Source organism: Capra hircus, chromosome 29 (genome assembly GCF_001704415.2).
Source record: "Capra hircus breed San Clemente chromosome 29, ASM170441v1, whole genome shotgun sequence".
Lineage (NCBI taxonomy): Eukaryota > Metazoa > Chordata > Mammalia > Artiodactyla > Bovidae > Capra > Capra hircus.
The window spans coordinates 16838124-16855965 of record NC_030836.1 but is presented as its reverse complement, the minus strand read 5'-3'; the positions used below and the strand labels follow the sequence as shown (position 1 = coordinate 16855965).

Below are 17842 nucleotides of genomic sequence, written 5' to 3'. Positions count from 1 at the left end.
ACATTCTTTCCCTTAACCCTCACAACTAGTCTAAAAGACATAGATTAGCTCTTTTTTGGAGGACACTCAGAAAATGAAGTCACTCGCTCCAGGTCACACAGCTAAGGGTGATAGAGTCGAAATCTAGACTTAGATCTCTCTGCTTCCAAGCCGACCCTTGCTTCTCTGTCTTCAGAGGGTTTCCAGACAATCTGTTTGCAAGTGTCCATGGCGTGTGCTTTCCTACCTGCTACACAGTGGCTGGCAGACGGCAGGGAGCTGGCTACTCACAGGTAGGTTTGAAGAGCCTTTCTGGACTTGCATGTGAATGGGCATGGGCATATCAGGTGGTGCTAGCACAGGTTTGATCCCTGGGTGGGGAAGGTCCCCTGGAGGACGGCATGGCAACCCACTCCAGTGTTCTTGCCTGGAGAATTCCATGGACAGAGGAACCTGGCAGGCTACAGTCCACGGGATCACAAAGAGCTGGACACGACTGAAGTGACTTAGCACGCGTGCAGGTGAATGGGCATAAGTGACTTAGCACGCGTGCAGGTGAATGGGCATAAGTGACTTAGCACGCGTGCAGGTGAATGGGCATAAGTGACTTAGCATGCGTGCAGGTGAATGGGCATAAGTGACTTAGCACGCGTGCAGGTGAATGGGCATAAAGCTCTTCACTCAGGTGCCCATATTTCTGACTTCTGCTCAGGCTCAAGCCTGCAGCGTGGGTTCAGCTGTATACGTCTCCCTCATGTACTCCGGGTCTCCCACGGGACTTTTCTTTCTGCTCAGCTTTTTATACTGGGGTGAAGCTGTTCTCTGGGCACCTGAGCAAAGGGTTTTAACTATGGTGAAACGAGACCTCAAAGTTTAGCTCCATCCTGGCTCTTCTGATTCCTTCAGCTGGGCCTGGCTTCCTGATGGGCCCCTGGGTTCCTGCAGCTCCTATGGTTTCAGGTGAGACTTGGTAGGTGAGCCCAGGCAGACCTTTGCTGAGCAATTTTCTGCTCAAGGTCAGATTTGGATGCTGCGTGGGTTCTGCCATCCACCCGCTCTTTCTGTCCCCATGGCTGGCTGGCACTGATCACGGAATGATAACAGTCTTGGGCATAGTCTGCCACAGAGGAGGTGTTGGTGAAGGTCTTTTGAGTGAATCATCCCAATCCTCGACTCAAGACTGACTTTAGGGGGAGGGCCAAGGGGCTTTGGGAGAGCTGAATCTTCGGTGCTGAGGTCTGAGGAAGGCGAACGGATGTCCTTTCCATGATGGCAAGAAAAGCAAGTGGTTGCAACTGTATTCCTCAGGCCTGGGGGTGGCGGGGCCAGGCTGTGCGGACGTATCAGTCCTTTGGGTTCTTGGAGAGGCAGTTCCCCGGTGGCTCAGCTGTTAAAGAATCTGCCTGCAATGCAGGAGACCTTGGTTCGATCCCTGGGCTGGGACAATCCCTTGGAGAAGGGAAAGGCTACGCACTCCAGTATTCCGGCCTAGAGAATTCCACGGACTGTACAGTCCACGGGGTTGCAAAAAGTCAGACATGACTGAGCAACTTTCACTTTCAGAGGCAGTTGAAGGATTTGGAAAACTGTTTCCTGTCATGATTCTCTCATTTTTCTCTCTCTGTACCGAGTCGGGTTCTTGTTAGGGGAAGTCAGTCTGGCTCAGCGGGGAGCAGCGGTGAGGCCTGACCTGGAATGGAGGGTGAGAGGTGCAGAGTGCCCCTCAGAGTGGGTGAGGGCATGACTCCAAAAGACCACTGAGGGTGCTCTCGGGTTAAAGATCTGGGCTGTCTGTCTTAAGGCCTCCCTCACCTGGAGGAGCTCACAGCTCTGCTCCTGTTAACTCTGGTGTGCTTTTTAGCCCTTTATGGCTGCTGGAAATTTGAACAGGAAGGAATTTCACAAAAATCTTTGCAGTGGCTATCTCTGGGAGGTAGAATTAAAGGGGGTTTTAGTTGCTTCTTTATATGTATTTTATAGTCTCAAGATTTTGAATAACTAACATGGATGATTTTCATCATCAGAAAAGTGCTGTGACGGGACTTCCCTAGTGGTCCAGTGGTAAAGAATCTGCCTTGCAATGCAGTGGACGTGGGTTCCATCCCTGGTCGGGGAGCTAAGACCCCCCGGGCCACAGCTACTGGGCCCGCCAGCTCTGCAACTAAGACCCCAGCCAAATACATACATTAAAAAAAAGAAGAAAAGAAAAGTGCTGTGACAAGGCAAGTAATGCCTCATGAGCATGGCCACCTTGGGGAAGAGGACTTATTAATTGCTGGTAATTTTAGAAGTGTCTCATTTAGAGGACATCTGCCAATAACAACCTGTAGGCTAAATATCACTAGAGAATCCCAAATTTTTGAGCCCCAAATCAAGACTCCCCGCTAACCCCCCACCCCTCCAACATAAACCCCGTTCTGTCCCTTTAACTGCAGTCTACGAGCAAGCTGAGTGCTGTCAGATCCCCAGTCATCTTGGAAGGCAACAGGAAGATCCGTTTCAGTCTGTCAGTTTCACGGGATGGGTATGCTGTTCTAGTCTGGTTCTTTGAACACCTATGATCCATGTACACACTCTTTATTAATCTAATTTCCTGGCCTAACTGGATAAAAAAGATTTTATTACACCATGAAAAATACTTAAAAAGGAGTTCTGCAGTCGTACAATTTTGACTTGATGGATTATTCACTGGATTTCCCTGGCAGCTCAGATGGTTAAGAATCTGCCTGCAATGCAGGAGACCTGGGTTTAATCCCTCAGTATGGAAGATCTCCTGGAGAAAGGTATGGCTACCCACTCCCGTATTCTTGCCTGGAGAATTTCATGTCACCTTGATGCTACTTCTATCAAGGCCCTGCTCAAACGCCACCCCCTACAGGTCTCCCATCCCTTCTTCTCCCAGTGATCCTCTGGAATGCGCCCTCTGCATCACAACAGCTGATGGACAACTTGTCTCCCACTTTGGCCTTGGAGCACCTGAGTTAGGACAGGATCGTGAGGTCAGACAGTCAGGCTGGGAATCTGGATTCCAGCATCTGCCAGCCACGGGACCCTGGAGGACTGGCCTTCAGTTCATCTCAGCTTCCCTAGCATGGGGCTGGGAGAGAGAAGATGATCAGGGGATGGTGGCTGAACAGATAAGTGAACGCAGGATTGCATGTGCAAGGCCTCTTCCCTGCTTCTTCAGAGAAGAGAGACCATGATGCACTCACATGCCACCCCCTGCAGGACCTACAGAGACCTGACACACAGTAGGTCCCTGATAAACATCTGCTGGATGCACAAATATGGAAACAACCGCTTTCACTAAACGATGCTTGAGCAATCTCCGTTGGCATCTCCCCAGAGTTTTAGCTTCTAAGCTAGAAAGAGGCTTTGCATAAAGGCAGACAATTGTAATTATTATCGAAGGTGGCCTGTAATACATAATTAAATTGAGCCTGAAGACGATACGATGAAAAGGCCGGATGCCATCAAGATCTGGCTTTCTAGGAGATGGTCAAAAAGCAGTAATTTCCACTCCTCATATTTTCCATTAGGACTGAATGTCTTAATTAAATGAACATCAAACAGCACAGCCCATTTATAGAATTTTCTTGTCTCGTATTCACTCATTTCACCACTTTCTGGAGCTTGAGAAAGGCCACTGGCTCTCTCTGCCACCTGATCAATTCCTGTGATTATCCCATCCGAACGCTGCTGCTTCTGCCTCTGCTGGGAGGAGCTGTGGCTACCCATTCTCTGGACCTTGACCTTTGCCGCGTGGCCGCCTCGGTGTCCCTTTCCCTTCCTGCTACCCAGTTGCTAAGGGAAAGGATGCGGGTGTTTCCCAGCAGGATGCTGGAGACAGGTCTCTATTTGCAGTGCCTGGATTCTGATCCCACGAGGGAGGACTTCTGGCCAATGGTTTAGATACATCTGTTGCAACTTTACTTAAATTACTGGCCAATTTTCTTCCAATCACAGAAGAACAGAAGGGACAGGTCGCTGTGGGAAGGTCCTTGGAGCCAGGTGGTTTAGGCTTCAAATCTAGGCTCTACACTTGCCAGCAACGCAACCCTAGAGGCAGGCACTCAGTTCTGTCCCCTGTTAACCATCCAACCCCCATCACAAATTGTATTATTTCAGGCAGGTTATACAGCATAACCTTTGTGTGCCTCTGAATTCTCCTCTGTAAGACGTGGGTAATAATACCTGTCTCAGGGAGATACTGTGAAGATCAAACAAGGTAACAGATTTCAATGCCAGTTCTTTCCAGCGACTGCGGGACCCCATGGGATTGCCCTCACTAGACTGTCAACTCCCTGAGGGAAGCACTTTTGTTCGGTCACTGGTGTGTCCCTAGCACTTAGGGGAGTGCCTGGCATAGAGTTCAGTTCAGTCGCTCAGTCGTGTCCGACTCTTTGTGACCCCATGGACTGCAGCACGCCGGGCTTCCCTATCCATCACCAACTCTTGGAGCTTGATCAAACTCATGTTCATCAAGTCAAAGATACCATCCAACCATCTCATCCTCTGTCATCCCCTTCTCCTCCCAGCTTCAATCTTTCTCAGCATCAGGGTCTTTTTCAATGAGTCAGTTCTTTGCATCAGGTGGCCAAAGTATTGGAGTTTCAGCCTCAGCGTCAATCCTTCCAATGAACACCCAGGACAGATTTCCTTTAGGATTGACCGGTTGGATCTCTTTGCAGTCCAAGAGACTCTCAAGAGTCTCTGCCAACACCATAGTTCAAAAGCATCAGTTCTTCAGTGCTCAGCTTTCTTTTTAGTCCAACTCTCACATCCATACATGACTACGGGAAAAACCACAGCTTTGACTAGACGGACCTTCGTTGGCCAAGTAATGTCTTTGCTTTTCAATATGCTGTCTAGGTTGGTCATAGCTTTTCTTCCAAGGAGCAGCGTCTTTTAATTTCATGGCTGCAGTCACCATCTGCAGTGATTTTGGAGCCCAAGAAGATAAAGTCTGTCACTCTTTCCCTTGTTTCCCCAACTATTTGCCAAGAAGTGATGGGACTGGATGCCATGATCTTAGTTTTCTGAATGTTGAGTTTTAAGAGGCTCTTTAGTGCTTCTTCACTTTCTGCCATAAGGGTGGTGTCATCTGCATATCTGCGGTTATTGATATTTCCAGCAATCTTGATTCCAGCTTGTGCTTCATCCAGCCCAACATTTCACATAATGTACTCTGCATATAAGTTAAATAATCAGGGTGACAATATACTCCTTGATGTACTCCTTTCCAGATTTGGGAACCAGTCTGCTGTTCCACATCTAATTCTAACTGTTGCTTCTTGACCTGCATACAGATTTCTCAGGAGGCAGGTCAGGTGGTCTGGTATTTCCACCTCTTGAAGAATTTTCCATACACTAGATGCTCAATAATGTGAATGAGTGAGCATAGATAGAATGGTCTGCTCATTCTTTTTTTTTCCCCTGCTTTCCCCAACTTTACCTTGAAGCCTATTCCTTCATACTGTCTGCCTTCCATTCCATTTGCTTCTGAACACGCTGAGTTCACACCAGGCTCGGGGTGCTCGTACTGACTGTCTCCTTTGCTGGGAATGCTCTTCCTTCTAACCTTGATAGGGCTAGTTCCTTTTATTACTCATGTTTTAGTTCAAATGTTATTATTTCAGCAAGGCCTTCTCTGGTCACCTGTTCTGATGGGTCCGCCCATCTTGATCACATCAATCAGCAGTCCCCATCCTTTTCAGCACGAGGGATCAGTTTCGTGGAAGACAGCTTTTCCACAGACTGGGGGCAGGGGATGGTTTCAGGATGGTTCAATCATGTTACACAGATCATGCACTTTATTCTACTGTTAATACATCAGCTCCACCTCAGATCACCGGGCAATAGATCCTGGAGGTTGGGGGCCCCTGCATTATCTTATTTTACTGTTTTCACTTCACATCTTGTTTACCTGCTTACCTGTTTATTGTCTCTTTTCCTACTAGAATAAGCTCCATGAAGGCAGGGACCTTGTTTGTATTCTTAGAGCCTGTTGCAGGAGCCAGCATGTAAAAGGCACTCAGTACATATTTCTCGGATGAGTGAATGAATAGTAGATATTGTTTTTTCAAGAGCTAGGGTGAGAATAATTAAGCACTCCACCCCTGTTACCCCTCACCTTCTGTATGAGGAAGGGAAAGTTCACTAATATTCATACAGTACATTTTAGGTATGGAGCACTGTGCTCACAGCCATCTTTGGAGGTGAACATGACTGTCACCATTTCATAACCAGTGAAACTGAGGCTCAGAAAGATAAATAACTTGCTTAAGAGCCCATGGCTAACAGAGGCTATAGACTCTGTCACGTCTGTCTGATCTTAAAGCCTGTGTTCTGTCATCGAGCTTCCTGGAAAGATGGTGCCGTTACAAATCAAAACCTTTGTGTTTAACTACGTTAAAGCTTGGAACTCTGAAGTGGGTAGAGAAGAGGGACAGCTTTCTCTTCACGACGCTCTTCTTTGCTTCCGCTACAGCTGACTCTACAGTGATGCTCAGCCCCCACCTGGGGGTGTTATGGAGACAGCCAGGTGATTGGTTTCTCACTATTTCCCCCCACTGACTTTTCTTCACTTGTTTTTCCAAAGCATCTTTGGATTACAGAGAAAGAACACACACAGGAGATTCATAGAGTGGTTCAAGCTTGGCTCTCAGAAGAGGACCACTGGAAGCTATCTTCACACACACTGCAAGTGTTTCTTCTTCACACTCGATACTTCACACCTTGATCCACTTCACTACATGCGCTTGGTGAGGAAAATGCCACATTGCCTTTCTGATAGCAAACTTTTTGCTGATTGGGCACTTTTTAGTTGGAAAATAAAGACTTGATTTTTTTAGAACTTTCATCTATGATTGTTCCAAACACCACCATCATCAACAAGAGGAAATGGCCACTGTATTCTCTGTGAATAATTACAGTTCACAGCCCATGCACACCAACAGATCCCTTGACCTTAGGTCTCTGTAACAGAGTGGCATCTCTAAACGGTAACTACTCCAAAACTGCAGCAGAGGCAGGCTGCTTGTTGGCTCTGCAATAAAAATTTGTTCTTGCTGCCCATTTCCCATAAGAATCCCAGGGATGGGGGAGCCTGGTGGGCTGCTGTCTATGGGGTCGCACAGAGTCGGACATGACTGAAGCGACTTAGCAGCAGCAGCAGCAGCAGCAGCAGCAGCAGCAGCAGCAGTAACTCCCAGCAATGAATTGTAGCCTTCAGGATTTCTAAGAGCTGGCCCACCCTACCTCTGTAGGTCTTATCTCTCATCAATGTTATATTTGAGGCCATGCATCTGCTGGAAAGTTCTTAGGTAGATCTGGGATTGAACCCTGTCTGCTCTGCCACTTATGTGAACAGTGTCACAGAGCCAGTCTGTGGCTGTGCTGTTTATCCTGTTCCCTCCTCAGACTCATTTTCTACCCTGCCCTGTGCCCTGACAGGCTGACCTCTGCAGACTGCATCCCTGGGGCCTCCCTTGCGGGCTTGCTTCTGGTTGGGTATAGCCAATGGCAGGCAGTGGTGAGAGACTGCAGGTCAAGAGGAGAAGTTTTCCCTACTCTCTCTCTCTTTTGGTCCCATATTTCTAATAACGGATACATCCACCCCAAATTACAGCTCCTGGCAGATGCCTTCTACATGGCTGCAACTCCCACTGGGCTTTAGTAACAATGTCTTGTTACTTCCCTGCCTTGCCCTTCAGCCCGAGGGTTGGTAATGGTTATTCAGTGTGTTTGGTGCCTGGGTGCCTCACCGTCCTTCTTGGTTCCCTTATTCTTGCCTATACCTCTATACCATTTTTCATTGGAAAGATGTTTTCTTTGCAGGATATAGAAATCTGGGTTGACAGATTTCTTCTTTCTTACAGCATTTCTGTTTTCTAGTTTATATATATTTCTCTTTTCAAATTTCTTCTTCTGATGAGAAGTCTGCTATGACTCTTTGCTCCTCTGTAAAAAAAAAAAAAGCCCCGTATGGCACTGCTTTCAGAATTCTCTTTTCCTTTTGTATTCAGCAGTCTGAATAGGATATGCATAGATACCTGTGGGTGTGTGTGTACTTATTCTGCCTGGTGCTTTCTGAGATTCTGGGTCTGTGGTTTTGGTGTCTAATTCCATATGGATAGTTCTCAACCATTATTTCCTCAAATGTTTCTCCTGCCTTGCTCTTTCTGTCTTCTTCCGGAATTCTAATTAAATGTATACTAGAGCAGTTGATGTCCCCCAGTTCTTAGATGCCCTTTTCTATATTTTTTCTTCTTTTCCTCCTTGCGTTTCAGGTTGGATAATTTCTATTGATCTATCTACTTTTCTCAGCTGTTTCAGCTTTACTGGTAAACCCATAGGACAATTTTCACCTCTAGGTTCTTCATTTCTCGCATTTCCAGTTGATTCTCTTTTACAGTTTCCATTTCTCTGCTGAAATATCCATCTGATCTTGCATGTTTTCCACCTTTTCCACGACAGTATTTTATTTTAGCTGCCGGGCCTGTAGCGTATCAGATCCCTGACCAGGGGTTGAACCTGGGCCCTTCATAGTGAGCATGAAGAGTCCTAGCCACTGGACAAGCAGGGAATTCCCTACGTAATCTTCGTTAAATTCCTGAGAGACAGTTTCAACATCTGCGTCACATCTGAGTGTTCTTCTGGCGATACCTTCGATCCTGGGACAGTGCTGCTTTTTCTTGCCTTTCTGTAGATTCAGTTGAAAGTGTGACATCTTGTGTAGCGCAGCAGGGACTGAGGTAGTAGATTTTGGGTATGAGTTTTCTCCTGCTTGCACTTTAGTGAGAGAGTTTAAGTTAATTTAGTTAGGATTTGGGCTGGCTTTGCAATGTGTTATTTCTACGGCTAACCTTAATGCGTCACAGGCTTTACATTCCTCCAGCAGTATCTTGTACTTAGGGTGTGAAACTAGTTTGCCAGAGGGTTTTTTTTTTTTCCCCAATGTGCCTACTTTATTCTCAGGTTTAGGTCCCATCTTTGTGCCCAGCCTTAGAAAGGGTCTCTTTTTAGGCTCTTGTGTCCTTCTTATCTCCTTCCCAGTAGTATTCCACTTTTCATTGTTATGTTTAGCTTTTTAGCTAGCAGTGGTGGGTGGCAAGCTTGACAGAATTCTCTTTTGTTCTGATTGAGCCTCAGTCTTATATCAATATTGGCATGTATCCCTGAATCTCAGGAGTGTGGCCTCTTCAGTGCTCCTGCCCCTTTCAGGCTGTTCTTCTGGGCCCATTAAGTATTCCTGCTTCTCTTCCAGCAGTAGTTAGAATTTTCTTTTTCCTTAGGGCCTCAGCAGAATAGTGTTCACTGTTCTCTCCACAGATTAAGGCTTTTGTTCCATATAGGAGATCAGGTGAGAAGGGTCTGAGTGAAGCAGGCAGAAATTTGAGCCCCCTCCCTTAGCAGCTGCTGTACCCCTCCTCCAGGTCTACCACAAGGGATTATTTTCCTACTTTTTCTCTGCAGTACCTGCTGGGGTTTGTGGAGAAAAGTTTTGGAGACTGTGGACTCTCCCAATATCTGCAGCCTCCAAGGGCTACACACTCTCCTGCCAGGACACATTTAGTCTTCATAATTTCCCCAAGCTGAATGCTTTGTTTCCCCAGGGACAGGTTGCAACCACCCCAGGGAAGCTGGCACCCACATCTTGTCTGTGGTGTGGCACTCTGTAAAAGGCCTGGCCACTTGGTTGCCCTGTGACCTCAGAGAAGGAGTTCAAGGAAAACTCATGCATTTGCCACTCGTCTGGCTTATTTTCATCGTAAGGATGGAAACAATGCCTTTTCTGGCTCTTATATCCTCAAGCAAAAATGGGAAGCGAAGCCTCCTCACTGGACCATTGGAATTGAATCCCGTTCCCTGCCAGGAGCACTGGCCGTGCTGCAGCTGCGATGGAGACCTAGCATTCTTCTCAGGACAGCATGTGTTTTTTCCTTCCCTTCTTGTTCCCTTCCCGCCCGAATGTAAATTTCACTCATAAAATAGTTACTGAGCACCTCCTAGTTGGCAAGTCCCAAGCATGTACAGAGAGGCATTAGTTAGGGTCTCAGGGTAGATAGCTTGAGCATAAGGATGATGGGAGCTGTCACAGGGCTCTGAGTGCCAGAGCCACTTCCCTTATGAAACTTACTCACGCCCATCTAATAAGCCAATTTTGGAACCTGCCTCCTCTTGTCAGGCCGTTTTCTTAGCCAGCAAATGCCACCAGCCCAGGAGCCCACGTCTGAAATTAATGCCTCCACAGGCTAGAGATGAAAGCATTACAGACCCTTTTAGGTTTCCGACTGGCAGATCTCTGGGTTGAGAGAAGAAAAGGATCCTCGATTCCCCAGAATTATAAACACTTTAAGTCAAGCTGCTTGCTCTGACATGTGAGATGTTTATGTTAGATGTATTAATCTGTTGAGAGGGTCGATAAAGCCAACTTAAAATTCATTTCAGTAATAGCCTGTGTTATAGGCAAGCCTGGGCTGATTTTCTTTTTTTTTTAAGTATTAGAGTATTTTGGTTTGGAATCTATTAAGCTGCCTCATGGACCTAAAAGTAGGAAATTCACTGGAGCAATGTGCAATGGCAAAATCTGTCCAAATCTGTGTTGAGAAATACCATAATGATAATTTTTATACCATAACTTCTTGGGAGCAACATTGGTTGCAAAGTATTTTCACTTTCAGCATTTACTTAGTCTTTTGATTCCTATAATGGCCCTAAAATGGGGTAGGTCAGGCATTATTTCTTTCTGATTGAGACTTGGGTCTGGAAGCCAGCCTGCTCCTGAAATCACATGGCAAATATCCAGTAAAAATAAGTATCTGGTATCCTTGCTATGTTCACAACCTGAATTGAACCATTTTTCCTGGACCCATCCTGTATAACTCTTTCCCATCCATTTCAGGAATCTGACCCCTTTCCTTGTTCATCCCTTCATCCCTCAGACTTGACACCTGAGTCTGCTCTTCTGATCTGCCCTCTAATTCCTGTGTGTGCGTGTGTGTGTGTGTGTGTGCACGTGTTAGTCGCTCAGCTGTGTCTGACTCTTTGTGACCCCATGGACTGTAGCCCACTAGGCTCCTCTGTCCATGGAATTCTCCAGGCAGGAACACTGGAGTGGGTTGCCGTTCCCTTATCCAGGGGATCTTCCCAACCCAGGGATCGGACCTGGGGCTCCTGCACTGCAGGCAGGTTCTTTACCATCTGCGCCACCAGGGAAGCCCTCCTCTAATTTCTACTAACTTCAATTACAACTTTGGTCTGTTTCTTTGATTAGCTGACTCGCAACTGCTGCCAGGTAAATACCTTATATGCCCAAACAACATCTCAGCAATTACTTAATACTACTGCTTGAAATGCTAATACTAATATTACTTGAAATAATAATAACAGCAATAGCAATAACTGTCATTTGAGTACTTATGATGAGTCAGATATCGTTTTCCATATTTTATTTCCCTGAAAATTTGAACCCCAGACTATCCCTATGAAAAAGATACAACTTTAGTCCGTAACATACAGATAAGTTACAAAGAATCTGGGTGAACCCAGTCGGTGTAGCTGAAAGAGCATGGACGTGTGTTCTGGTTCTGCTCGGTTCTCACTGTGTGACTTTAGACTAGTTACCTACTCTTTCCGTGCCTTGGTTTGATCATCTGTGAAAAACAGGACTGATAATCTCTACTATCTGAGGCTGCTGTGAAGATTCAATGAGAAAGAGCCTGGTACACAGCTGGATCTCAAAAAAAGTGACTTTCACTTGTCTCTTTTAGGGCTTTTATCTTCTGCTTCTGAATACAGCTATGAAGTAGATACTGCGGAATTCCAAATGCAATTTTCTAAAAAGTGATGGTACTAACTTCCTTCTTCGTAAGTCATCAAATACGGCTGTATAACTTCATCAAGAAGACAGGGAGAGGGGAAGGGGATCCTTGCTGGTAGAGGTGTAGGACATGCTTTTCAATTTCAGGGCTGGTTGAGAGTAACGGCTGCAGTGATGTGTAAGCATTCAGTCTGCGATTTGAGGGAGTGACCTTGAGACCGAATCGAGGGCACCGACCTGCTCCGACAAAGAAACCCCTGTATTGGCTAAATAATGTATAAGGGATTTCCATTGGGCAACTGGGGGAAAATTGAATTATTTAATGTATTTCCATTTCGATGAGTTAATCAAGATAATTGCTGTTTTCTTGGATCTTTGTCTTTTATTTTTGTAATTAACAAGGTGCCCGCTTGGAGAAGGGAATTTAGCCAGTGAACTTTGTACAAACTGCTGTGACTTTTTCTTTTTTGGTGCAAATTGTATTCAAAAATCTATGATAGCTCCTTTTGTTTAGGTCGCTAGGATTGTGAGAAACTGATGCTTGATCAAGGTTGAGAAAAACTTAGGGTTCAAAGATTCAAGTTCATTTGGGATTAACAAACTCTGTACGGGGCAGCAGGGCAGGGCTGCAGGAGCATGAGCTCTGGTATCAGACAGATGTGGGCTGTGACCCCTGTTCTGTGAGGTCTCACTAGACAGTAATGAACAAATGAGCCTCTCTGAGCCTCAGTGTCTCCGTTTCTGCTTCTTACAGAGATGATTCGCGGCCTGAATACAGTAATACAGTTCTAGCCCATCGGTGATGGGCAGTGAGGCTAGTTCCTTCCCTCTCTCCCATGTACTTGTCTAATATTTGACAGCCTCAGTTGTGTGGAACATGGCTAAAACCTCAAAAAGCAGCTTAAAAAGGATCTAAGTAGAAAGAGATGTTACAAGTCTATTCATTAAAATACCTCATAGAGGAACACCCTGGAGATATATATACATATTTAATTTTGGCAAGGATTATAATAAGCTGAATGTCTGGTTCTCTGACTACACCATTTAAGAACCCCTACCCTGGATGAAGAGAAGGGAAGCAAGCTACTGAAGTCGGCCACCACAATTGAAACAATGATATGATAGCGCCACATGGAGAGAGGAGGTGGTAAAACTAAGGATTAGGCACAGGAGCTAAGGAAAGAACCATTTAGAATCACTTCAGGCAGGAATGGACGGGTCTATAGCCTCATTTCTCATTTTCCGGGAACTAGCTTCATATCGAGGTAGGAGACAGATGGGCCCCTGGGCTAGACACCTGCTATTTGTCGAGTGGAGTAAAATTCAAGCTTTGTTCTCACCCAGACACTCCAAGGACAAAGCTAGTGGCAAAAGCTGAGCTCTGCTAAAGTAAAGCGGTAAGAGCCCACTCCTGAGGTCAAGGACGACTTCCCTGCCTGCCCAAGTGCAGGGAGGCTCCTTGGGGGTCGAAAGGGAGGGGACCCCACCCCGTAAGTATGGACACGCACCCACAGGCCTCTGTGGTGGGATCCACCTTAGCGAAAAGTTGTGCACACATCCTGGGGAGGGTCCTAGGACCAGTCACGGGTGAAGAAAGAAACTAGACAATCGGTCAAAAGTAAACAAAGACTCGGAAGGATGATCCTAGATAAGTGATTTAAATCACCTTCTTACTGTGTGCCTCCTCATTCCGGATGCCTACACTTGTCTCCTGGTATGTCTCTCTGAATTACTGTGTTCCTCTTCACTACAGAGAATGACCATACCCTTTCTCTCTGGGTGTGTTTCTCTGCCCTGCTTCTGAGTCAGATAAACAAACTATTATCCTGTGTGCTCTGCCAGACATTATGTGTGTCTATAATAATAAACTTTCTGTTTTTACAGTTTTTGCTTCCTTGAAACATTCTTGCTTTCAAACTGGGGCAAGAGTCAGGACCACTTTACTTCTAGCCTCTAGTCCCTGGTTTTCTAGTGACTAGGATTCCTGGTTTTCATCCAGGTTACCCAGGTTCAATCCCAGGGCAGGGAGCTGAGGTCTTTCTTCAGGACTACACACTGCTGTTTCTCTGAGATCAATATGGCAGCATCAAATGCCTTGTTTCTTATTAATGACCTTGACTCATAAAAGAAAGATTTTATGCCTGTATAACGAAAAGGGAAGCATCTAATGCACTTCATAAATTCCATCCAAAATGTTAAAAGTGAAAGAAAAAGTTTTGAATCATAAAGATGTGGACTTGTGAAGTGAGTTAGAAAGAGAAAGATAAATACCATATTCTAACACATATGTAAGGAATCTAGAAAAATGGTACCAAAGAATTTATTTACAGGGCAACAGTGGAGAAACAGACATAGAGAACAGACTTATGGACATGAGGAGAGGGGAGCAGAGGGTGAGATGTATGGAAAGAGTAACATGGAAACTCACATTACCATATGTAAAATAGATAGCCAACGAGACTTTGCTATATGTCTCAGGAAACTCAAACAGGGGCTCTGTATCCACCTAGAAGGGTGGGATGGGGAGGGAGATGGGAGGGAGGCTCAAAAGGGAGGGGATATATGTATACCTGTGGCTGATTCCTGTTGAGGTTTGACAGAAGACAGCAAAATTCTGTAAAGCAATTATCCTTCAATGAAAAATAAATTAATTAAAAAAAAAGATGTGGACTTGGATTATGTGGACAATTGCTGACACTTAACCAAGTATTTTCCATCTATGTCACCTCCCTGTAGTGAGTCCATGGGGGAAGGTTTCCGTTTTACAGAGGTGGAAGCTGAGGCCTAGAGAGATTAAGTCCACAGGGAAAGCTGGATTCAAGCCCAGCTTCTCTGACTTCAGAGCTCATGCCTTTCCTACCACATGATGTTCCTTCCTAGGAGTAATCATCTGGGTTATTAACATGAAGAACATGTAATCGGTCATGGTTTACATCTCCAGCGAATTAAAATAAAAAACATCCATAAATGAACACTTCATCAGTTGACCTCTAATTCTACAGTGCACCCATGAAACAAAACCCCCAAACGGCCTGGTCTTGACACTTACTCATAAAACGTTGTCCATCCATTTTCATTGCTCTTGGTGGCTAGCAGGCCAGAGTTGCCGTGGTATGTCATCATGGCCAACTCGTGCCCTTGTGTGGTTACACTCTTGAGTGCACTGTTGGTGCCCATGGTCACCCAGTACACCTGGCCATCCGGGACCACCAGCCAGAGGGGCATCCCTGTGGAGTCTCTGCGGACGTTGACCACGTTGCCGTTGTTGTCTGTGATGAGCGTGACGTCACCATCCCCGGTGTAGGTGAAGTTGTACAGGTAATCTCCCGTGGGTAGGCTTTGGGTGTACAGATGCTTGCCACTGGTATCAAACAGGTAGAGCTCCTGGTCTATCGGGGAGGACAGCTCATACATGTTCTGGGTGTTGAGGAAAGGCTTGTTCTTCCTGATAAACCGGATTCGGATATTCCCAAGGTCGGCCACATAAAGCTCCCCGTCAGCACACACAGCCAAGGAAGATGGGATATTCAGCTTCGCATCTTTGGCGTAACCATCATCTCCAGAGAAACAATCACAGTTGACATCATTTTTACAGTCACAGCCACTGGGGGCCCCGGCAACCAGTGAGATCTCTCCGCTGGTGGTGACCTGCCTGATGCGGTTGATCTTCTTCTCGTCGGTCTCAGCAATATATAGGACCCCATTGTGAGAGACGGCCAAGGCAGTGGCCGATTCCAGGGTCGCGTGCACGGCCACCTTGCTCAGCAGGAAGTGGTCGATGCCGGGCACCTGGCAGTGCATGGGCCTCCCGGCGACGATGCGCACCTGGTGATTTTCAGAGATCTGCAAGACCACGTTGTTGTCCAGGACATAGAGGGAGTTGTCCATCGGGTTGATGGCTAAGTCTGTGGGCCACTCCAGGCGAACCTGATAATGGAGACATGGACACTCAGATGCCTGGCGAGGTGCTCACCACCGATCATCCCACACCCCGTAGAGCCCTGGGTCGCTGTAGAGGGGACCAAGCGCCAGCACAGGCAGTCCTGCCTGATCAGCAGGAAGCAGCCTGTCATCATCCGCGGATATCAGCCCCTGATCAGACAGAAACTATGCGAGAGCCCCACCGAGACATCCGATGGTCTACGTCAGACTGACGAAACACAGAGAAGGGGATAACAAACAGATAAACAAAAGGAACAGGTGAGAGGAGAGACTACGGAGTCAGACAGGCCTGGATTCAGATCCCAGCTCCCCCACTTAGAACCTCGGGCAAGTTACTTTGCCTCTCTGAGCCTCAATATTCACATCTGTGAGATAAGTAATGATAATAGTCCCGAGGGTCTGACCTCCCAGAAGCGCTCAAAGAATGGCACCTAATGTTACAGAGGTGGGAGGGGAAGGCAGATGGAGTCTGGAGGCTGAAGGAGAAGTTGTTTAGAGGCTTAAGGAAGATTTTACATGAATTGTCGCTAAATGCATGACAGAGGATTTCTCAGTTCTTTGAGTTCATGGAGTAACACATGGCTAGAGGCTGGGGATGTAAAGTAAAAGCAACCCTGGCCCCTGTCTGACGTAGTTGTAGACCTGTGATCCTCAAATCTGGCTACCCAGGAAGGACCCGTGGTGGTTTAAGAAAGCATTGATGCTAAAATTCCACTTCTGACCAATTAAATCAATTAAATTAGATCCCTGGGTATGGGGCTCTGGGAAAGGCACAAAAGCATCCTGGATGATCCTAATATGTGCCTTGGAATCAAAACTGGATCTTTCTCCTTCAAGGGTGATCTCTGGCCTGAGAGCGTTGGCATCGCCTGAGAGCTGGTCAGTATAGCAGAATGGTCGCCCCCACGCCAAACCTACTGAATCTGAATTGGCATTTCAACAAAATCCCTTGGAGGCTCCTGCACACACATACTGAATTTGGTGATACCTTGCTTTGGATGATGGTTTCTAGCACCTCAGAGAACAAGCCCACCTGGGAGAGATGAACACGTCAGCTATGGGAATGGAGGGTTCAGAGGTCCTGGGCCCCAGGTCTGAGCCTCCTCTGAGCCAGGCCAGGATGCCAGCAAGGATCACAGGAGGCTGGCCTGCAGGTGGGCATGCAGGGGACTGCGGCCTGGCAGGTCTAAGGTGAGGATGCTGTTTCTTGCCTTGGTGGCCTTGGAGGCTGGGATGTTGGGTATCTCGCCCTGGGAGGTGCTGGCACTAAGGGAAGCCCTTTGCCAACTGTGTTCCCAGAGAGGTCCAGCCACAATGCATGTAGGCGGACAGCTGCTGCCTCCAGTTGCCTTATCCACCCCACGGCTGGGGACTCTTTGCCTTAGGATCCTGAGCCCCCAAAAAGTCCTTGACATTCTGTCCAACTTGGGGCTTATTTAAATAAATGTTATACCATTGAATGAGCAATTTCTCTTCCAGAAATTTACTCCTGTACACCCCTGACTACAGAAGTGCTTATCACAGCCATTTTTAATAATGGTGAAAGGCTGGAACCAACCTAGATGCCCAATGACAGAGACCTGGCTGAAGAAATGATGGCCCATTTCATTCACCCATAGGTTAGAGCACTCCGTGCAGCAGTTAAAAGTGATGTTACAGATGGATATTTAACGACATGGGAAGATGTTTGCTACGTATTAAGTAGAAAGAACAGTCTGCAGAACTGTAATCACAGTGTGATCCCAATTGGGGAAACCAGACAATAATGTAGATAGATGATGGACAGAAGCGGGGTTAAAAGCTTGAGGTTATACACTGAAATGTTAACCGGTGTTGGGAGGAGAGGCAATTTTAACTTTCTCCTTTGTCACTTAAAATTTTTATATTTCCTGCAATGTGCATCTGGGAGTTGACTATAGTGAAAAGAAACCCCAGAAGACAATACACCTCTGAGACGTGGCCACCTCCATCCGGCCGTTGAGCTCGGGGCCCTTCTCAGCACGGAGCAGGCCCTGCTCCGAGGGTCTGGTCTGCGTGCTTCCTCGCCCCCGGCCTGGGCCCCCTCTGCCCCACAGCACAGCACCAGCGGCTGGGCTG

At 46.7% G+C, this 17842-nt stretch overlaps 1 protein-coding gene across 1 annotated transcript in view; it reads right to left on the bottom strand.

Annotated features, from left to right (window-relative positions):
• TENM4 (teneurin transmembrane protein 4) overlaps positions 1-17842 on the bottom strand; it is a 682188-nt gene that overhangs the window by 29866 nt on the left and 634480 nt on the right. The window contains exon 25 of the mRNA XM_018043333.1: positions 14853-15730. Coding sequence (XP_017898822.1) covers positions 14853-15730 — 878 coding nt within the window. The remainder of the gene's footprint in view (positions 1-14852; positions 15731-17842) is intronic.